The sequence below is a fragment of the Tupaia chinensis genome, unplaced genomic scaffold (genome assembly GCF_000334495.1).
Source record: "Tupaia chinensis unplaced genomic scaffold, TupChi_1.0 Scaffold000447_1, whole genome shotgun sequence".
In the NCBI taxonomy this organism is placed as follows: domain Eukaryota; kingdom Metazoa; phylum Chordata; class Mammalia; order Scandentia; family Tupaiidae; genus Tupaia; species Tupaia belangeri.
Window position 1 is genome coordinate 675973 of NW_006159952.1, and position 20835 is coordinate 696807.

At 38.8% G+C, this 20835-nt stretch overlaps 1 protein-coding gene across 1 annotated transcript in view; it reads left to right on the forward strand.

The window, feature by feature from the left end:
• The window catches only part of LOC102471583 (transient receptor potential cation channel subfamily M member 6), a 207034-nt gene that overhangs the window by 129820 nt on the left and 56379 nt on the right, over nucleotides 1-20835 (forward strand). The window contains exons 25-29 of the mRNA XM_006155328.2: nucleotides 7093-7664; nucleotides 7734-8300; nucleotides 8488-8600; nucleotides 16209-16332; nucleotides 20366-20457. Coding sequence (XP_006155390.1) covers nucleotides 7093-7664; nucleotides 7734-8300; nucleotides 8488-8600; nucleotides 16209-16332; nucleotides 20366-20457 — 1468 coding nt within the window. The remainder of the gene's footprint in view (nucleotides 1-7092; nucleotides 7665-7733; nucleotides 8301-8487; nucleotides 8601-16208; nucleotides 16333-20365; nucleotides 20458-20835) is intronic.

The window sequence follows — 20835 nt, forward strand, 5'->3', positions numbered from 1 at the left end:
ATGGATCTAAAATGAAGAATCTACGTGGATCTAATTATAAAATTGTCACAATTATGCATGTCTTTTTTCTGATGTCTGAATACCAGATATATAGCTGTGAATCTTAAATATGACTTTATTTAAAACTGAATCACATTAAAGCTTAATACATGGCTCCTATGGGCATAATTGTTGTGTATATATTTCTGGACATTTCCATTGATACCATATTTACGAAAATATGGGTTTATATAGCTGAATTTCAGATACAATTTAATGTGGAGAACAAACAGATAAAGATTTGTGAGTCTTCCAAAGCCTATTTACCTAATTATTGTTTCTAGGCCATGGCTTTATGAACATCCTTTCTTTTTCCCTCTTCCACACTGTTGATCCCTTCACAGTGATTTTCATGGAGTCCAGTGGGTCAGCTTGGTTCTCAGTGTTTGTACAGCATATACCCCTAGTAGGGGCTTGCCAGGCTGGGCTGCCGTCCTGCTTCTGCCACTTACTAGTCACGGGCATGTGGGAAAATGTACTGAGCCTCCTTGGGCCTCAGTTTTCTTATCTGTGAAATGGACATGAAGACAGACCTACCTCTTAGGTTGTGCAGATTAAATGAGAAAATACAGGTGATCTCGTGGCAGCGTGCTGGGAGGTAGTAAGGGTGCAATGAAAGTTATCTACTATTATGTAAAAATAGATTCCAGGGTATAGTTTATTTTGAAGAACAGATTCCCTTCTAAACCTTCAGAAAAGAGGAAATCTGGACAGGCTTCTACCCCCCAAGATAATGCACCAAGACAATGTCATGAAGAGCCTCTTAATGTGAGAAAATGTGGTAGTGAAGGAGTTCTTCCAAGAGTTCATAGAAAATTTGTATTCTGGGGCCAGCTGTTAGCGTAATGGCTATGTCGCTGGACTCCCACGTAGTTGACTGCGGTTCGAGTCCCGGACTCGGTGGCTTAAACTCACGCCGGGCGTGTGTGCGTGCGTGTCCCAGATCCCGAGAGGAGAATGGAGGAGAAGGGATTGCGGCATGGCCATACCCCCTGGGGGGTAATTTCTCGCTTTCTGTCTCTCTGTCTCTCTCTGTCTGACTGGCAAGCGCACGTGCCCTATAGCAAAAACCTCTCTCCCCCCCAAAAAAAGAAAATCTGTATTCTGAAAAAATTTATGCAAGCTTTAAAATTTTGGGGGGCATCAGAAAAAAAAAAAAAACTCTTGCACTTTAGTTTCATGTGTTCCCCATGGACTTTCTGAAGCACTGTTGTATTGACTAAGGAGGGGTTTTAGATGGTCAGTCACTTGGACAGAGTTGCCTTCCGGATACGTTCCTTCAGCTACAGCGTGGATTCGACAGGTCAGAATTGGAACCAGGGAGACGACTTGAGAGAGCGGTGCAGCGGACAGATGAGTTCCATAGCCTGGCCAAGGTTAGTGGGGAAAAGGAAGAATAAGATACATTGAGAAAAGGCAGTTTGTGAAGGGGGTTCGGGGTTGGATGTGGAGCTGAGGGAGAGAAGGTATGAAAGATATGTGATGGGGGCCCAGCAGGTGGCGTGGTGGTTAAAGGCGCTAGATTCCCATATGGCCAACCATGGTTTGAATCCGGAACTCGTTGACCTGCTTTCTCTCTCTGGTCAAATTAAAAAATAATAACAGATGGAACTAAATAAATAAATAAATCGTTTTTTTTTTTTTTTTTTAAACGCATGGAGGAAGCAACAAGTTGTGGATTTGTTGAGCTAGAGCTTCTCGTGCCACATGTAGCTGGGGGGCCCAGGGGGCTTTGGATTATGAATCTGCAGCTCTGGGAGCAAGTTTGAACTGCCTATTGGGAGAGTCACCTGCAGGAGTCATCTGCTGCTTGTGGGTAACTACAGGTCTGACGGAGAGTGCGTAGGCCCAGGTAGCAGGAGAATGAGGAGACTTGGTGGGCTGTAGGCACACTCTAGGTGGAGCCAGCACTGAGAAATAGGTGGAGAAAGAAATGTGTGGAGAAGACTAGCAAAATCAGTCAGGAGCACAAACAGAACTAGGAGAAGGTGGTGTCATAAGCCCAGTGAGTATCTTAGGTTGTTGGAAAAAGTGCAATGCATTGTTTCTTTTAATTTTTTTTTTTTGAGAGGTTTATGTCATAGGGTGCGTGCATTCGCCAGACAGACAGAGAGAGACAGAGAGACAGAAAGTGAGAAATCACCCCCCAGGGGGATGACCACGCTGCAATTCCTTCTCCTCCATTCTCCTCTTGGGATCTTGGGCACGTATGTACACGCACCCGGCGTGAGTTTTAAGCCACTGGGTCCAGGACTCAAACCACGGTCGTCTACATGGGAGTCCAGCAACATAGCCATTACACTAACTGCTGGTCCTCAATACATTGTTTTTTAAGAGAGATTTTTGCTAGGGTCCAATCACTCGTCAGACACCGAGATACAGAGAGACAGAAAGCAAGAACTCACCCCCTAAGGGAATGGTCATGCCTCAATTCCTTCTCCTCTAGGGATCTTGGGCACATCTTGGTGTGAGTTTTAAGCTTCTAGGTCTGGGATTCAAACTGCGATCAACTATGTGGGAATCCTGCAGCATAACCATTACTCCATCTATTGGTCCTATCACCATGCATTTTTGCATAGAAAAACATATAATTACTTTTCTGACACCCAATAGAATGAAGTAAACATTCACAAACCAGTAATTCAATGATGATAATAACAACAAAATCTTAATCATCATATACTATGATATCTCTCTTGGCTTCTTAGGATTTGGGTAGTGGATTCAAAGTTAAGTGGGTATATAGCTTCTGAAAAATGTGGATACATCTAGGGGTTTAGAATTTCATTATAAAGCTCTAATTTAACTTCCAAATGCAATCAGTTTTCTCTCTTGATGGCGTTATCTCAGTGGAACTGTTTTTACACTGTCATTCCTGTTGAGGTCATTTCTGGGGAGCTCATAAAGGTGTGGGAGGGAGGAAGATATTTCTTGAGGTAACTGAGTTTAAAAGTTTGAAGAGGGAGGGAAAGGAGATTCGGAGGACATTTGTGTTTGCTTACCTCTAAAGAAGAGATCGATACCCTTCTAGGTTCAGTGAGTTGTGACCGTGGGAAGAGAATGGAGGAAGGCTGATTTGTATCTCACGTTCCCTATTTGCAACATCAGCTTCTTTTATTGACCCCAGGCGTGTAAAGCAGAGTTTCCCTCTTTCTGTTTTATGGAGTAAGATGATTTTAGGTATTTTCCTTTATTAAAGCTTGTTTGGGTGTGTCATATTTGGGAAATGCTGTGTTTTTTAAAAAGTTTAGGCACTTCGGGGCCAGACAGTGGTGCAGTGGAAGTGCAGCTGGACCCACATGGGAGAGGCCCAGGTTCACATCCGAGGCCTCCCTGGCCATGCAGGGTAAACACATGCACGTCCATGATCCAGGTTGTGGAGGCTGGGGGTGGATTACAGTGTGAAGACCCCCGTTGTGATACCTGTCTTTCTGTTGCTCTCTCAAAATAAATGAATGAATACACTTTCATAAAAGCCCAAACACTTCAGCGCAGTGTGCACTGTGACTCAGGATTCGAGTTTGTCATTGTCCAACCAGGAGGCCTTGCTAAGCAGCATCTATGCTACCCCCAGCACGGGCCATGCTGATGTAGTTTGTTTAATGATTCGTGCATGGCCAAATCCCCAAAAGATACTTCCCCAGATCCCACATGAGTTGCTGAGAGGTGCCAGAGTGCAGTGGTTAATGTCACTCAGTACAGAGTCAGTCTGTCTGGGTTCGATGCCCAGCTCCGTCCCTGCCCAGCCATGTGGCTCTGGCTCTGACCCAACCTCTTTTCCATGAAAGGGGTCCTCGTTCGGCCGCTGCAGATTGTTGTGTGGGGTCAATAAAACAGTCAGTGCAGAACCTCTGGACTGGCTGGTACACAGTGAGCGCTCAGTGAGTGTCATGATTATCATGACGATTCCCATTACACTGATTCCCTCGTTTCAAGGCTCACAATAAAACAATTACCATACTCATCTCTCCTCCACCCTCACTCCTCGCCCAAACGAAACTACGATAGGAGTTTTTTTTATGTGTCAGAATGACTCAAAGGCTGGATTAAATTAGTGTAGTTGATGGTCTGGGAATATAATTAAAATATCTTTTATAGGGACATTGAGCTTTAGAAAGTAAGTACCTCTAAGAGCACGAGGCCCTGACTGAGGGTGGCCAGGGTGCTCATTGACAGGTCTGTTACAGCGTGGTACCTGTCGTGTGAACAGCTGCCGGTTTCCATTGTATCCATCCATGTGGCGGCTGCTAATGGGGCTTAATGAGTCTCCATTACCGCTGTCCAGACTGTACTGTTTTTGAATTAGAAGAAACAGTGCGCTGAGCAGAGAGGCTCTAATTAAGTGTCCTTGGAAGAGAATACACATGTATGTTATGCCCTTCCCACATTGTCCTTGCCAGTTCTAATTTTGCAGGTTCCAGAAGGTCAGGAAGCCTTTATTAAGCCTCCATTTAGTTATCGAAGTTGAATTCTAGTGGAAGGAAGAAAGAGAGGGTTCTACCCACAGAGAATATGACAAAAAAAGAAAATACTGTCTTCTTTGTTCTTTAATTCCTATTCACAAAGATCCCAGAACGAAGAGGTAGAGGATCTTTCATCCCTATGACTTGAGATGTGTTCTAGAGACTGGGCGTCTAGTGCTACCTTGGAAGTACTTGCTACAGGTGCCTGTTAACTGTTCTGGGAGAATCTCTGCTTCTCCCTCTTCTAGATGAGCCTGGGGATAATTTTCATTTCTGCAGGTGGCCACGACAGCCGTCACTCTAATCATTTCTTTCCCTCTTTTGCTGTTTTTTACTTTAATCCCATCGATCCAAGATTTTCATCATTGAGAAATTGGAGCTAGATTCCCTCTTTCCCAAATGAAAAAAAACAAAACAAGGAAAGAAGAAAGAACAATGTCATAAGACAGAACTCTCTGTGAAAAATTTGTTCTTTTCTATTTACTCTTCTATATATTTTCAGTTAAAATGACATAATGTTGTATTATTTTTCCCTCTTACATAGCAAAAACAGTTTCCCCAAATAATTAAGTATCTTTATAAATATACTTTAACTTGCATTTTTCTACTTACATAATTTTTGTACCAAATTTAAAAACTTAATATAATGCAAAACATGACAAACATCCACAACCCTTCTAGCTCCAGAAATAGCCAAAGAAACTGTCAACAATATGATTTCTAATGGTTGCTTAGTAGTCTGTTTTATAATGTCATAAATATCTGTGTGTTTTCACACAATGAAATGACAACCTCTTTATATATGTTGTGTTCTAATATTATATTCTTGACATCTTGGAGTTCTTTAACTTTGCTAGGTGAAACAAATGTTACAATGTAGATAAACATTATTTTCTTAATTTTCATCTACACGTACCTAGTGGGGTTGACTATTTTACATGTTCCTTTCCTTTTTTGTATATGATAACAATTCCATTTTTTTCATTAGTATTCATTTACATGAAAATCACTCAAATACTTATCTATCCCTCTGAATAATCTACTCATGTCCTTTTTAGTTTTTGTATTTTTTTTCTTCAACAAATGTAAAACCTGTTGGTTTTTTAAAGACTATGAATATTTCATCATAGTTGTTAGAATAGTAAGTTTTCAATTATTTTCTGCTTTGAAATTTTACATTACATTTTGGTGTATAAGTTTACTTTATTAAAAACCATGCTGAAATGTGATGTATTTTGTAATTTTTTCTATTGATTGTTAACTTATCTATATTAGTTTCTTAGGGCTGTGGTAGGAAAATACCAAAAGTGGGTCTTACAACAACAGAATTTATTACTTTGCATTTGTGGAAGCTATTGGGTCATCTGGAAAGTCATGACGCATTTTTACATAGAAAAACATGAAGAAAATACATCATGACTTTTCTGACAACCCAGTAGGAGCATGAGATCAAGGTGTTGGCAGGGCCATGTGTTCTCCGATGGCTCTAGAAAAAAGTCCTCCCTTGCCACTTTCAGCTTTTGATATTTGCCGACGGTTCTTGACATTCTTTGAGTTGATGCAATGCTGCAGCCTTGAGACCCTTCTCCCTGTGTGCCTTCACGTCGTCTTCATTCACCTTGACTTCCTTTTGTGCCTGTCTTTTACATTTTCTTTCTAAAAAGGACACCAGTCATGTTGGAGTAGGGTCCAGCCTAAGGATCTCTTAATTTGATTACCTCTGTAAAGACCCTGCTTCCCAGTGTGGACACATTCTGGGTACGATGTTAAGACTTCAGCACGTGTTTTTGTGAAGGGAGGACAGAGCAAAACTCATCCCCAGACAGAGGTTTAGAGGTGTGTGTAGATAAATACTAACATCTTCTTCTCCCTCTTCCTCTCTCTATGTAATTGACTTGTTACGTTTAATTCAGCGTACTTGCAATTTGCTTTGGTGCTTGTATTACTAAAGATGTGTCTCTTTTACCTGATGCAATGGCCAGGCGGCAAAATCATTGGTTGTAGTATTTGGAAATGGATTTTGTTTGGAACCTGAGTAATCTATTTGAACTGTAGAGTTGAAGTTTGTAGGATGTTTTATTTGTTTCATTTTTTCTTTTTTAAAGAGTTATAGGTGTTTTTAAATTTTTTTCACTTTTCTTTATTTTGTGTAGCATTTGATATTGATTTTGTTCCTGTTTTTCTGGTTTCTTCTTTAGGGTTTTCTTTCCCATCAAAATAGTAGGATGTGTGCCAATAGGTTTTCTAGTGTTTGTCATGTAAATGAATGAGAGTATCAATGAATAAAAATGAGATAATTGATTAGATGAATGAAGGGATAACTAACAGGAAGCTGGAAATGTGCTCTAAAATATTAGGAATAAAGGTTACAGATGTAGACTATAATGGGGTCATAGTGGTATTATAGACGTGGGTGAGATCACCTGAGATGAGAGTTTCAGTTGAGGAGAGAAGGAAGCAAATGATGGATTTAACTTTGGGAAGTGGCCAGGGCCAAGGAGCCTCTGAGGGATGGACATAGGATAGGAACAGAGCAGGCATATTCTACAGGCTTAATGCTTATTGGTTTTCCCCTCCCTTTCATCATTAGGGTTACAGAGATGTACTTCCAAATGAAAGAAATAAATGAAAAAGTGTCTTTTATAAAGGACTCCTTACTGTCGTTGGACAGCCAGGTGGGACACCTGCAGGACCTTTCTGCTCTGACCGTGGATACACTGAAGGTGCTTTCTGCTGTTGACACCTTGCAAGAGGATGAGGCTCTCCTCTCCAAAAGAAAGCGTTCTACTTACAGAACACTTCCCCACAGCTGGAGCAACGTCATCTGTGCAGAAGTCGTAGGCGGCACGGAGACCTCCGAGCAGAAGTATCAGTATTACAGCATGCCGGCTTCTTTCCTCCGGAGCCTGGCCAGAGGCCGGCGTCCCTCAACAGTGCAGAGGGGGGCTCTTCTTGAGCTTTCAGACTCTCGGACAGAGGCTTCAAATGTAAGAGATGACCAGGAAGAACAAGAAACAGAACATATGGTTGATTCTGGGGTGCCCTGTGACAGGGAAGCACACTCAAAGTCCAGCCAGTTTCTTTTGGTCCCCTCTTATCCAAAGCAAGTTCCTCTTTCTGCAGAAACTATCTTGCCTCTGTCTAGACCATCTGTGGAAGTAGGCACCGATGTGCTGGCAGCCGAACGGGTCACCCCGAGTGAGATCCCTGTCCCTCTCTCCTTGGACTTAGGCCCCGCTGTGCTGGCAGCCGAACGGGTCACCCCGAGTGAGATCCCTGTCCCTCTCACTTGGCAGATCCCACTTGTCTCAGAGCAGGCACCCGCGGCTGAACCCAAGGAGTGGTGCGAGCCAGTGGCTCAGGGACCAGACAAGCAAGACCAGGTGGAGCACGTTCTGCTCACTTCCAGTTGCACATCCGCACCCACGATGGGGACCTCCTTTCCTTCCCAAGTCAAGAACATGCAAACTGGAGGTGGATATGTGAACTGGGCGTTTTCAGAAGGTGATGAAACTGGTGTGTTTAGCATCAAGAAAAAGTGGCAAACCTGCTCGCCTTCTCTTTGTAACAGTGACTCCACAAAGCAGGAACCGTGCCAGGTGCAGATCCGGGGCAGATCTCTATCTGACAGCTCAACAAGATCGACCCACAGTAGTGATTGCTCAGAGGTGGGGCCATGGCTTCCACCAAACACATCCTCTTGGATCAATCCTCTCCGCCGAGACAGACCCTTCTTTAGGAGTCACAGTTTTAGATTCCACAGGGAGGAGAGATCGATGAAGACTCATCATATTAAAAGTAAGGAGCAAACACAAAACAATCAAAATCCAGTATTAAGTCCTCCACATTGTTACTGGGTTTTAAAACATCTATGACTCTTGACTCTTGAAGACTGCGTTCAAATATTCTCAATCCTTTTCACAAAAAATGTCCTTACCCCGCCATATTGTCTTAAATTTTCTCATGTAAACCATTTTCCTTACAGATCTTCCAAGACCCTCAGAGATAGGTCAGTCGAGCTGGGTCAAGTCAAAAATGCTGACCAAGGATGGGAGATTGTCCAAGAAAAAGAAGAAAACGCAAGAACTACAGGTGCCGGTGAGTATGCTGTATTCTGTCTTTCAGGTTTTGGGCAATTGAAGTAGTGGTCTGTCTTAGCATGGCTTCTCTTCAGTGTAAAGTGCCATGTACCTGAAGTAGCGTCGTGCTGGAAGCAGGGCAGCAGTAAGACATGGGAGTGAACGCCATTTATTTATTTGCTACCATGAAGGACTCCTCCAAAAAAACTGTTACGAACATGTGTGTACAAAGTGTTTTGTGGATATGTGTTTTAATGTTTTAATTTCTCTTTGAGAAATTCGTAGGTGTGGTATGCTGGAATCACATGGTAAGTGTTTAATTTTTGAAGAAATGAACTTCCAAACTACTTTCCAAAGTGATTGCAACAGTTTACATACCCGCCTGTAGATTAGGAGCATTTCAGCTGTTCCACATGCTTATTGATTCTCAGTATGCTCAGTCTTTTAAATTTATCCTATTAGTGGATGTGTGGTGGTAACTCATGGTAGTTTTGTTTGCATTTCCATAGTGATTAATGCTCTAGGCATTTTTTAATGTGTTTATTTGGTGATGTATCTATTCAATCTCATTAAAAAAAATGATTTCTTTATCGATTTTCTTTTGCCAGCGGGTTCATGCACTTGCAGGAGAGAGACAAAGAAAAGGGAAAGTGAGAAATCACTCCCCTGGGAGGAAGGTCACACTGCAGCCCCTTCTCTTCCATTCTCCTCTTGGGATTTTGTGCATGCTGGTACAGGTGACTTGCATGTTTTTCAGGCTGCTGGGTCTGGGACTCAAATAGCTGAAGTGGCCATGAGGGATCTAGTGCCATAACCCCCACACCACCTGCTAGCCTCTTTCACTTATTTTTAACATTGGGTGGTTGTCCTAATATAAAATTGTAAGAATTTGTTTTTTGGTGTAGTCTATATACTAAATCCTTTGTTGGATATTTGTTTTTGCCAATGTTTTATCTCAGTTGATAACTTGCCTTTTGGTTTTCATAAATGTCCCTTGAAGCACATTAAAATTTTGATGAAATCAAATTTTTTTTTGTATTATGTTTAAGAAATTTTTGCCAAACCCCATTTTACTAAGACTTTCTCTTAAGTTTTCTTCTATGAGTTTTATCATTTTAGTTTTTAGGTATGGAATCCATATTGAGATCATTTTTATATATGTTGATAGGTAAAAACACTAATTTCTTTAAAACAAAAACTTTATTCATTTCATCCAAAAAAATTAGCAAAATTTGAATTGCAATGCTACAGTTTAGCAAAAGATTATAAACATTTTGCACTTTAGTTAGACCTTTCTTTCTTTCTTTTTTTTTTTGGAGAGGTTTTTGTTATAGGGCATGTGCGCTCTCCAGAAAGACAGAGAGAGACAGAAAGCGAGAAATCACCCCCCAGCGGGGATGACCACGCCGCAGTCCCTGCTCCTTCTTTCTCCTCTTGGGATCTTGGGCATGCACGCACACGCACCTGGCATGAGTTTAAGCCACCTGGTCGGGGACTTGAACCGCAATTGACTATGTGGGAGTCCAGCGACATAGCCATTACACTAATTGCTGATCCCTAGTTAGACCTTCCTTTTAGGCAAATTGTTCTTCTGACGACAGATAAAGGAATAAATATGTGCTATTATGAGCTATTTCAGACAGTACAAAAAAAGGTTTTGATTTATTTTTCTCTTGTAAACAAAAGTTTATCATTTATACTTTTTTCCGGTCTCACACACACTATCCACCAATCCACCCTACTTTTTACCAATTACTTTCCCCTCTTACGGTCACTTGTTTCCTCACCAATCCTCTCCACCATCACATCTTTAAGTCTCTCAACCTGTGCCATAAAGTGCAGAAACTCAACACAAATTGAGTGCGGATATACAATGAGTATCTTTTAATGTCTGGCTCAGTGTCACTCAACATTAAATCTTCTATGTTTATCTATTTTTAGTGAAAAGATAAGAGTTTCTTATAGCTGTGTGTGTATGTATTCCATAGTGTGTGTGTGTATGTGAGTGTTTAGATATATATATCTCACACAGTTTTCCAACACAATCATCATTTTTTAGGTTAATTCCTTGTTTTAGCAATTTTAAATAATGCTCCAATAAATATGGTTGTGCAGATGCCTTTTTAATTGAATGCTTTCTTATCCTTTGGATAGATACCAAGAAGTGCGATTGCTGGGTCATATGGAAGTTCTATTTTTAGATTTTTGAGAAATCTCCATATTGTTTTCCAGAGAGGTTGGACTAATTTACATTCCCACCAATAGTGTGAAATAATTCCTTTTTCACCACAGCTTTGCCAACACTTACTGTTCTTTACTTTTTTAATCCTAGCCTGTCTAATGGAGATTAAATGATATCTCATTGTAGTTTTAATTTTTATTTCCCTTATGATTAAAGACTTTGGATATTTAAAATTTTTCATTTATTTCTTTGCAAATAAAGAAATACACATATATATTTTACTGGTTTTTATGTTCAATAATCTTGCTAAACTCACTTATTTGCTTGAGTAGGTTTTTTTTTCAGTTTCTTTAGAATTTTTCAGTGCTGGAAGCAGGGCAGCAGTAAGACATGGGAGTGAACGCCATTTATTTATTTGCTACCATGAAGGACTCCTCCAAAAAAACTGTTACGAACATGTGTGTACAAAGTGTTTTGTGGATATGTGTTTTAATGTTTTAATTTCTCTTTGAGAAATTCGTAGGTGTGGTATGCTGGAATCACATGGTAAGTGTTTAATTTTTGAAGAAATGAACTTCCAAACTACTTTCCAAAGTGATTGCAACAGTTTACATACCCGCCTGTAGATTAGGAGCATTTCAGCTGTTCCACATGCTTATTGATTCTCAGTATGCTCAGTCTTTTAAATTTATCCTATTAGTGGATGTGTGGTGGTAACTCATGGTAGTTTTGTTTGCATTTCCATAGTGATTAATGCTCTAGGCATTTTTTAATGTGTTTATTTGGTGATGTATCTATTCAATCTCATTAAAAAAAATGATTTCTTTATCGATTTTCTTTTGCCAGCGGGTTCATGCACTTGCAGGAGAGAGACAAAGAAAAGGGAAAGTGAGAAATCACTCCCCTGGGAGGAAGGTCACACTGCAGCCCCTTCTCTTCCATTCTCCTCTTGGGATTTTGTGCATGCTGGTACAGGTGACTTGCATGTTTTTCAGGCTGCTGGGTCTGGGACTCAAATAGCTGAAGTGGCCATGAGGGATCTAGTGCCATAACCCCCACACCACCTGCTAGCCTCTTTCACTTATTTTTAACATTGGGTGGTTGTCCTAATATAAAATTGTAAGAATTTGTTTTTTGGTGTAGTCTATATACTAAATCCTTTGTTGGATATTTGTTTTTGCCAATGTTTTATCTCAGTTGATAACTTGCCTTTTGGTTTTCATAAATGTCCCTTGAAGCACATTAAAATTTTGATGAAATCAAATTTTTTTTTGTATTATGTTTAAGAAATTTTTGCCAAACCCCATTTTACTAAGACTTTCTCTTAAGTTTTCTTCTATGAGTTTTATCATTTTAGTTTTTAGGTATGGAATCCATATTGAGATCATTTTTATATATGTTGATAGGTAAAAACACTAATTTCTTTAAAACAAAAACTTTATTCATTTCATCCAAAAAAATTAGCAAAATTTGAATTGCAATGCTACAGTTTAGCAAAAGATTATAAACATTTTGCACTTTAGTTAGACCTTTCTTTCTTTCTTTTTTTTTTTGGAGAGGTTTTTGTTATAGGGCATGTGCGCTCTCCAGAAAGACAGAGAGAGACAGAAAGCGAGAAATCACCCCCCAGCGGGGATGACCACGCCGCAGTCCCTTCTCCTACTTTCTCCTCTTGGGATCTTGGGCATGCACGCACACGCACCTGGCATGAGTTTAAGCCACCTGGTCGGGGACTTGAACCGCAATTGACTATGTGGGAGTCCAGCGACATAGCCATTACACTAATTGCTGATCCCTAGTTAGACCTTCCTTTTAGGCAAATTGTTCTTCTGACGACAGATAAAGGAATAAATATGTGCTATTATGAGCTATTTCAGACAGTACAAAAAAAGGTTTTGATTTATTTTTCTCTTGTAAACAAAAGTTTATCATTTATACTTTTTTCCGGTCTCACACACACTATCCACCAATCCACCCTACTTTTTACCAATTACTTTCCCCTCTTACGGTCACTTGTTTCCTCACCAATCCTCTCCACCATCACATCTTTAAGTCTCTCAACCTGTGCCATAAAGTGCAGAAACTCAACACAAATTGAGTGCGGATATACAATGAGTATCTTTTAATGTCTGGCTCAGTGTCACTCAACATTAAATCTTCTATGTTTATCTATTTTTAGTGAAAAGATAAGAGTTTCTTATAGCTGTGTGTGTATGTATTCCATAGTGTGTGTGTGTATGTGAGTGTTTAGATATATATATCTCACACAGTTTTCCAACACAATCATCATTTTTTAGGTTAATTCCTTGTTTTAGCAATTTTAAATAATGCTCCAATAAATATGGTTGTGCAGATGCCTTTTTAATTGAATGCTTTCTTATCCTTTGGATAGATACCAAGAAGTGCGATTGCTGGGTCATATGGAAGTTCTATTTTTAGATTTTTGAGAAATCTCCATATTGTTTTCCAGAGAGGTTGGACTAATTTACATTCCCACCAATAGTGTGAAATAATTCCTTTTTCACCACAGCTTTGCCAACACTTACTGTTCTTTACTTTTTTAATCCTAGCCTGTCTAATGGAGATTAAATGATATCTCATTGTAGTTTTAATTTTTATTTCCCTTATGATTAAAGACTTTGGATATTTAAAATTTTTCATTTATTTCTTTGCAAATAAAGAAATACACATATATATTTTACTGGTTTTTATGTTCAATAATCTTGCTAAACTCACTTATTTGCTTGAGTAGGTTTTTTTTTCAGTTTCTTTAGAATTTTTCACATAAATGATTATGCCATCTACAAGTAAAAATAGTTGTATTTCTTCCTTTCCAATCTGAAAGTGCTTTTTTCTTTTCCCTGTCTGATTATAATGGTTAGATCTTCCAGTATAATATTGAATAGAAATGTTAAAAGCAGGTATTTTTTCTTTATTTCTGCTAGTAGGGGAAAAGCAGTTCGTCTTTTGCCATTACATATGATGTTAGTGTTAGGTTTTTATGTAGAAGCCCTTTATCAGGCTGAAACACTTCCCTTTTATCCCTAACTTTCTGAGACTTTTTATCATTAATGGATGCTGACAGTTGTCAAATGCTTTTTCTGCATCTGCCTAGATGATAAGATGGTTTTCCTTTTTATTGCATTAATATGATGAATCACATTAATTTTATAATATTGGAGTTAATGTTTAGAATATTAAATCAATCTTGCTGGGATGAACCCCACTTGGTCATGATGTATTATCTTTTTTATATATTGTGTTTGTTTTGCTAATTTTTTTTAAGTTTATTTCTTTCTTTTGTCTGAGAAAGACAGACAGACAGAGAGAGAGAGAGGCTTTAGGAAGGTCCTCACCCTTGATCTCGCCCCTGTCTCGGCTGCCCCGCATAACAGGCACAGTTTATTCTTATGTCAGGACCAACTTGGTATAGGAACTCAGAACCCTTCCCAGTTGCATTACCTCTGTACCACTGCCTATTTTGCTAAAAATTTGGTAAGATTTTTTGCATGTCGATTATGGAGGGATATTTGTTTTTAGTTCTCTTTTATTGTAACACCTTTGTCTGGTTTTGGTACCAGGTGATGCTGAGTTTATTGACTGAATTGGGAAGCGTTCCATCCTCTTCAGTTTTCTGGATGAGTGTATAAAGAATCAATACCATTTCAACCTTAAATATTCTGGAGGATTGAAATATTCTGGAGGGAAAGTTTTAACTACAAATTGAATTTCTGTGACAGATAAAGGACTATCCATGTTATCTAATTCTTTTTGTGTGAGCTTTCTCAAGGAATTTGTCCATTTTATTTAAGTTGTTAAATTTATTGGCACAATATCCATAATAGTCTCATTACCCTTTTATTGTCTGTGAAGTCTGTAGTGACATCACTGGTGTCATTCCTATTATTTAAAAAATGATTTAGTAATTTATTTCTATGAGAGAGAAATAGAAGAAAGAGATACAAGAGATACAGACGGAGAATGAGAGAAAGGTATCATCCCTAATAGAGACCTGATACCACAGTCTACCGTGAGTCAGCCAGTCCAGATCATGGTCACATACCTGACTGGGATATTCAAGGAGGTCTCCAGATGGGAACTGGCAATCTTCCTTTGTGTTCTGCCTCACAGAGTGTTGCATTTTACCGTTGCTTCTCCTTCCAGCCCTTCACTCCCAGTATTCTAATTTGTATTTTCTCTCTCTCTTTTAATGATCAGTCTGACTACAAGATTATTTGTTTTATTGATCTCAAAGAACCAGCTCATGTTTTTATTGATTTTTCTCTGATTTCTGTTTCATTGACCTCTGCTCTGATCTTTTATTATTTCTATTGTTCTGTTTATTTTGGGTTTAATTGACACTTCTCTTTCCAGTTTCATAAGGTAGAAGCTTTGTCCATTGGTTTGGGACTTTCTTCTTTTCTCATATAAGCATTTGGTATGATAAAATTTCTTATAGTCTTGAAGTAGCAATTCTGCAAAAAAAATTCACCTTTCAAGTTTTAATGCCTTTCTTTTGCTATTTTCCACTTATTTTTCCAAATTACAATCTGGATGTATTTAAAAAATACCTCAGTCTTTTTTTTTTTTTTCCGAGAGTGAGAAGCAGAAGCAAAGAGATAAGTACTGAGACAGTTATGTAAGACCACTTTTTAGAGGATAAATTTAGCTTATAAGAAAGGCTATTCTTTCAGAGAAAATGCCATGAGTTGCTGGATTCGCATGAAATATGCATTTAAGTAGATTTATATTGGAAATAGTTCAAATGGCCACAGTACAACTAGAAATTGCAACTGAGCTCAAGTACTCAAGCTTACGTTTGTTTATTGCTTTGTAGTTTTCCAATTTATCCCATTTGTTCTGTCCTTGGGAAATACATAGGGTAGCTGTATTATTGGCTACCTATTATTTTAGTTTTGAAAAGAATATAGTAGCTTAAAGACATTAGTGATTTGTCCAAGTTCACATAGCTTCTCAGTGATAGAGCTGGAACTCGGGTTCTTGGGGTCCAAACCTTATTTTTCTTTATTTCTTTATTTATTTGCTCTATCCTAGTGCTTCTCCAAACAAGGTCTCCTATCAACAGCATAAGTGTCACCTGGGAACTTATTTGAGGCTCACATTCTTCCTCCCCTAAGTCCTGCTGCATCCGCGCACTTGGCGAGTAGTCTGTGGTTTAGACATCTTCCCAGCCCTGTGTGATTCTGCTGCACACTCAAATTTGAGAACTCTTCCACACCTTGGTTCTTAGTCATGACAGAAAAGGGAGGTCACATGGATACTGTGCCCTGCCAGCCAGAGTGGTGGGATTGTCAAAGCTTCCCAGGTGATTCTAACATGCAGCCAGGGCTAACCACTGATCTTCACCACGGTGCTACTGTGAATGTGACTCAAATCATTTCTGGATTCATGTCATTGTGTTCCAACAAGTGTCTTTCTCTCCAGGTCATAACAATCAATGCCTGCTATCGAAGTGATGAACTGAATTCAAAGCGAGGAGCACAAAGCATCTTGGAAGAAGAAAAGGGTAGCAAGAACTGGCTTACGGTGTCCAGTTTTAGTCAGATAAGTATGTAACAGTCTGAAGTCTTGGATCCAAAAGGCTCTGGTAGAGCACTCCCAGGGTATGATCTTTAGATCATCGGTGGTCCTTGCTGTTCTTTCTAGTGGGATGAAAAGGAAAGAGGAGGTAGCAACACTCTCTTAGGAAAATAACTCTTTTCTGTTCTTAGTTGTGTTTTGTTTTGTTTCAGAGATTTTTCTATAGAGCATGTGTACTTCCTGGAGAGACAGAGAGACTGAAAGTGAGAAATCACTCCTCTAGGTGGGATGGCCACGCTGCAAACCCTTCTCCTTTTGGGATTTTGGGTATGCATGCACATGTGTCCAGTGTCAGTTCTAAGCTGCAGGGTCCAGGACTTGAATCGTGTGGGAGTCCAGCAACATAACTGCTATGCCATCTGCTGGTCCTGTCTGTTCTTACTTTTCATGGAAAAGAAAAATATTTCATCCTTTCAAAGAAATAGACATTAGAATTCAGAAAAGAAAAATTAAGTGTCAAAAGTCTTTTATATTCAAAGCTGGTGACTTAATTCTAAGTGTTTTCCCCAGAGAGTGTTCATTTGTCTTGTTTCTGAGGATGGGGGTTCTCTAATTTATATTTCTTAAGTTTCATGTGATATTACTATGGACCCTGAGCAGAATTCGGTGGGTCGAGTTGTGGCTAGCTACTTACTGCTGTGCACATAGTGTGTTCACCCCTTGGGCAAGTGTCCCGTAAGCTGAGTATGCTGTTTGTCAAGGAGGGAGACAGAGGCAGGCATGGATGTGAGATAACCCTGGGCAGCTAAGAAGAGGGCAGATCATGACGGAAGGAGAGAACGATCTCTGCTCTTTGAACTTCTTGCATTAGATAAGAGCCCTTTAACAGCTTTTGAACAGAAAGGATTATGTAGTTAAAGAGTCATAAGGACTTTAAATTATTTAGAACACTATGGGTAAGGTAAAAACAGACATTATAGGAAACCAGCTGTTAGCGTAATGGCTATGTCGCTGAACGCCCATGTAGTCGACCATGGTCCGAGTCCTGGACCCAGTGGTTTAAACTCACGCCGGGTGCGTGTGCATGCGTGCCCAAGATCCCAAGAGGAGAATGGAGGAAAAGGGATTGCGGTGTGGCCATCCCCCTGGGGGTGATTACTCACTTTCTATCTCTCTCTGTTTCCCTCTCTTTCGCACGTGCCCTATAGCGAAAACCTCTAAAAAACAAAAACAAAAACAGACATTATACTGAAATGTATGCTGTCATGCTTCTTGAAAATCCTGCTTGCTCTTATGGTCAGTGATTCTCAAGGGGTGATTTTGCTCATCCTCTGAGCCCACCTTTTAACCCAGCAGACATTTGTCAGTGTCCGGAGACATTTTTGCTTGTCACAACTAAGAGAGTTAGTGTTCTTGGCACTGAATAAGTAGAGGCTTGGATGCCACTAACATTCTATAATGTGTGGGGCAGCCTTCTATGACAAGTAATTATCCAGCCAAATTATCAATCCTGAGTGAGATATCCTGATTTATGTTAAAGAAAAATACTCAACTGTCTGTTAAATCACTGACAATCAACTTGACTCAGCTTAAACAGACATTAGAAATTAAGTTATTCAGAATTCCCCTCATCATTTATAAATATGGTTCCAGAGCTTAATTTTTTTGCCTTAAATCATACAGTGCCCTGGGGCACATAAATTTCAATAAATCAAATCCCACTTACAGACCTGATTCTAGAGCCAAACATAAATACATTTATCTTATTTATAAATGCCATGAGTCTTTATTATGTAACATTTATAGTTTACCAATTTACCCTACGCGTTCCATCCTGGGAAGTACGTAGGGCAGCCATATTATTGGCTACAGGTATTTCAGTGATGGGGCTCAGAGACATGAAGGGATTTGCACATGGCTTCTCACTGGCAGAGACAGAATCCCAACACAAGTTCTTTGGATGCAAGCAGATAGCGATCCATAGTACTACGTATACATTTTTAATAAATATGTGTAGGTATCACCCATGTTAGATATATGTTATATATTATTCTTACTTAAGTTACTTAGACTCTTCCCAGTGAATTTCAAACAAGGCAAGATGCATGTGACAGGAGGGTTCTGGGTAAGAAACTTATTAAGCCAGACAATCAGAATTACAGATAAGTCTAGGGAAATAGACTGACCAAAGTCCAGTTAATCAGAGTGTGAACGAAGCCTGGTGTCTTCCTTGAATCACATCTGAGTTGAGATGCTTATTTTTCAAACATGTGCAAATTAAGAATTACCTGAAAAGGGCTAACGAGGTGGCCTGGAGATTAAGTGACTAAATTCCACATGGTCCACAGCACAATTCAAGTTCTGGACCCAGTGGAAAACATGCCAGGCATGTGCGTGTGCCCCAAATCCTGAGAGGAGAATAGAATGAAGGAGAAATTATGGATTGGTCATCCTTCCTGGGAGCAGTGATTTCTCACTTTCGCTTTCTCCCTGGTGAGTACACATGCCCTATGGCAGATTAAAAACAAAAAGGAATTATTTGAAAAAAAAAACTAAACAAATGAAAGTTTGAAGGTAGGTCCTATCAGGTATCTGTTTAAACACAAAATAAAAAGTTCTGAGAAAGTAAACTATGAAAGGAAAACGTATATATTTAGCTTTTCTTATGTTTAATTTTAATTATTATACTAAACTATTATTAAAAACATTTATCATAATTTTGTGATATTCTAATATTACAACAATATCATATATAAAATTTTATGATTTTTTTCAATAGTTTTTTTTTTTTTTTTTTTGAGAGAGTTTTCCTATAGGATGTGTGTGCTTGCTGGAGAGACAGAAGGAGACAGAGAAATAGAAAGTGAGAAATCACCCCCCAGGGAAGATGGCCATTCCACAATCCCTTCTCCTCCATTCTACTCTCAGGATTTGGGGCATGCATGTACACATGCCCGGCATGAGTTTCAAGTTGCCACGTCTGGGACTTGAACTGTTATCAGCCATTTGGGAGTCTAGCAACATAACCATTATGCCATCTGCTGGTCCCAATAGTTTATTTTCTTTTAATACTTGTTTACTTATTTTCTCCAGTGCAAAATCATTACAGAAAAAAAAAAAAACTGTGTCCCCTACCTTTAATTAGGATTCTTAATAAACATTGTTTTCAGAATTAATCCATACAAGTATTAGTTATTATACACCTATTTTATACTGTAAGTATGTAGATACTAGGTATAAAAGACAATATGATACTCACCTTTTTAAGAGAAGGCTAATATTAGACATGTTTGATAGCATTGTTTTCTTTCTTTTCTTTTTCTGTCTTTTCTTTTTCTCTTTCTTTTTCTTTTTTTTTAAGGTTTTTGCTGTAAGACATGTGCCCATGATGGAGAAAAAGATACAGAGTGAAAAAGTGAGAGGGAAAGTGGGAAATCACCTCCTGGGAAAATGGTCATGTTCCAATCCCTTCTCATTCCATTCTTTTCTCGGGATTTTGAGCATGCATATACACTCACCTGGCTTGATTTCCAAACTGTTGGGTCTGGGCCTGGAACTGCTCTTAGTCCTGTGGGAATCCACTTCCCTAACTACTCTGACACATGTTGGCCCCCTTTCTATCTTTTTTATTGTTGTTTTCAAGTAGCCAAATGATATGTTTGATGTGTCACTAAGGAAGGATTCCTAACAATTTGGAACTACATTGCACATTTTCACATAGTTTAAACAAAGAATGGATTATAGGGTGTAGGAGAAGGTGAATGTAAAAAAATTACTAAAATGGTTTTATATAAGGAACACAGATTATTTAATTTTTGATTTAGAGAAGTGTAGTTGTTATAAGTGTAAAAGTAATGATAGAAGGATACAAATAGTATATATAGCTTTCAATAACTTGGAAAAGAGAAATGAGGTGAAACTTGCTAAAAAAGAGAAACTATATCCTCATTTAAATGACGGTATTATCTTTAGAGTTTTCAATTCGAGAACTGTTTTTGAATATAACACATTTCTATGTATTTTCTGCCTTTCTTCTTCTTCTTCTTTTTTTTTTTAATAAGGTCTAGAACCATATATATATCAGAAAGTGAAAACTAAAGAGATTGAGCAACATGCCATGCAAGTCAGTGACTACCTCAAGCAGCCTCAAGAGGTAAAGATATTTGGTAGATTAAAAAAATTGCCATTTAAGAAATTTTAACTTTCTTTTGACAAATAATAATTATATATATTTATAGTAGGCAGTGTGATACTTTGATATATGTATATCTTGTGGAATGATCAAATAAAGCTAATTAGTATATACATCACTGCAAAAATTTATCACTTCTTTGTGGTGAGAAAATTTTAAATCCTGATAGTTTTTTTTTTTTAACACTGTATTGACTGTGTTCAATTTACCTTTGTGTCTCTTAATTGACTTCTTTTTTTATCATTGTTAAACTTCGTTTTTATTTTGTTTTGGATTTTGTTTTTTAGTTTTTGCTATATGATTTGTGTACTCACCAGAGAGATACAGAGAGAGAGAGAT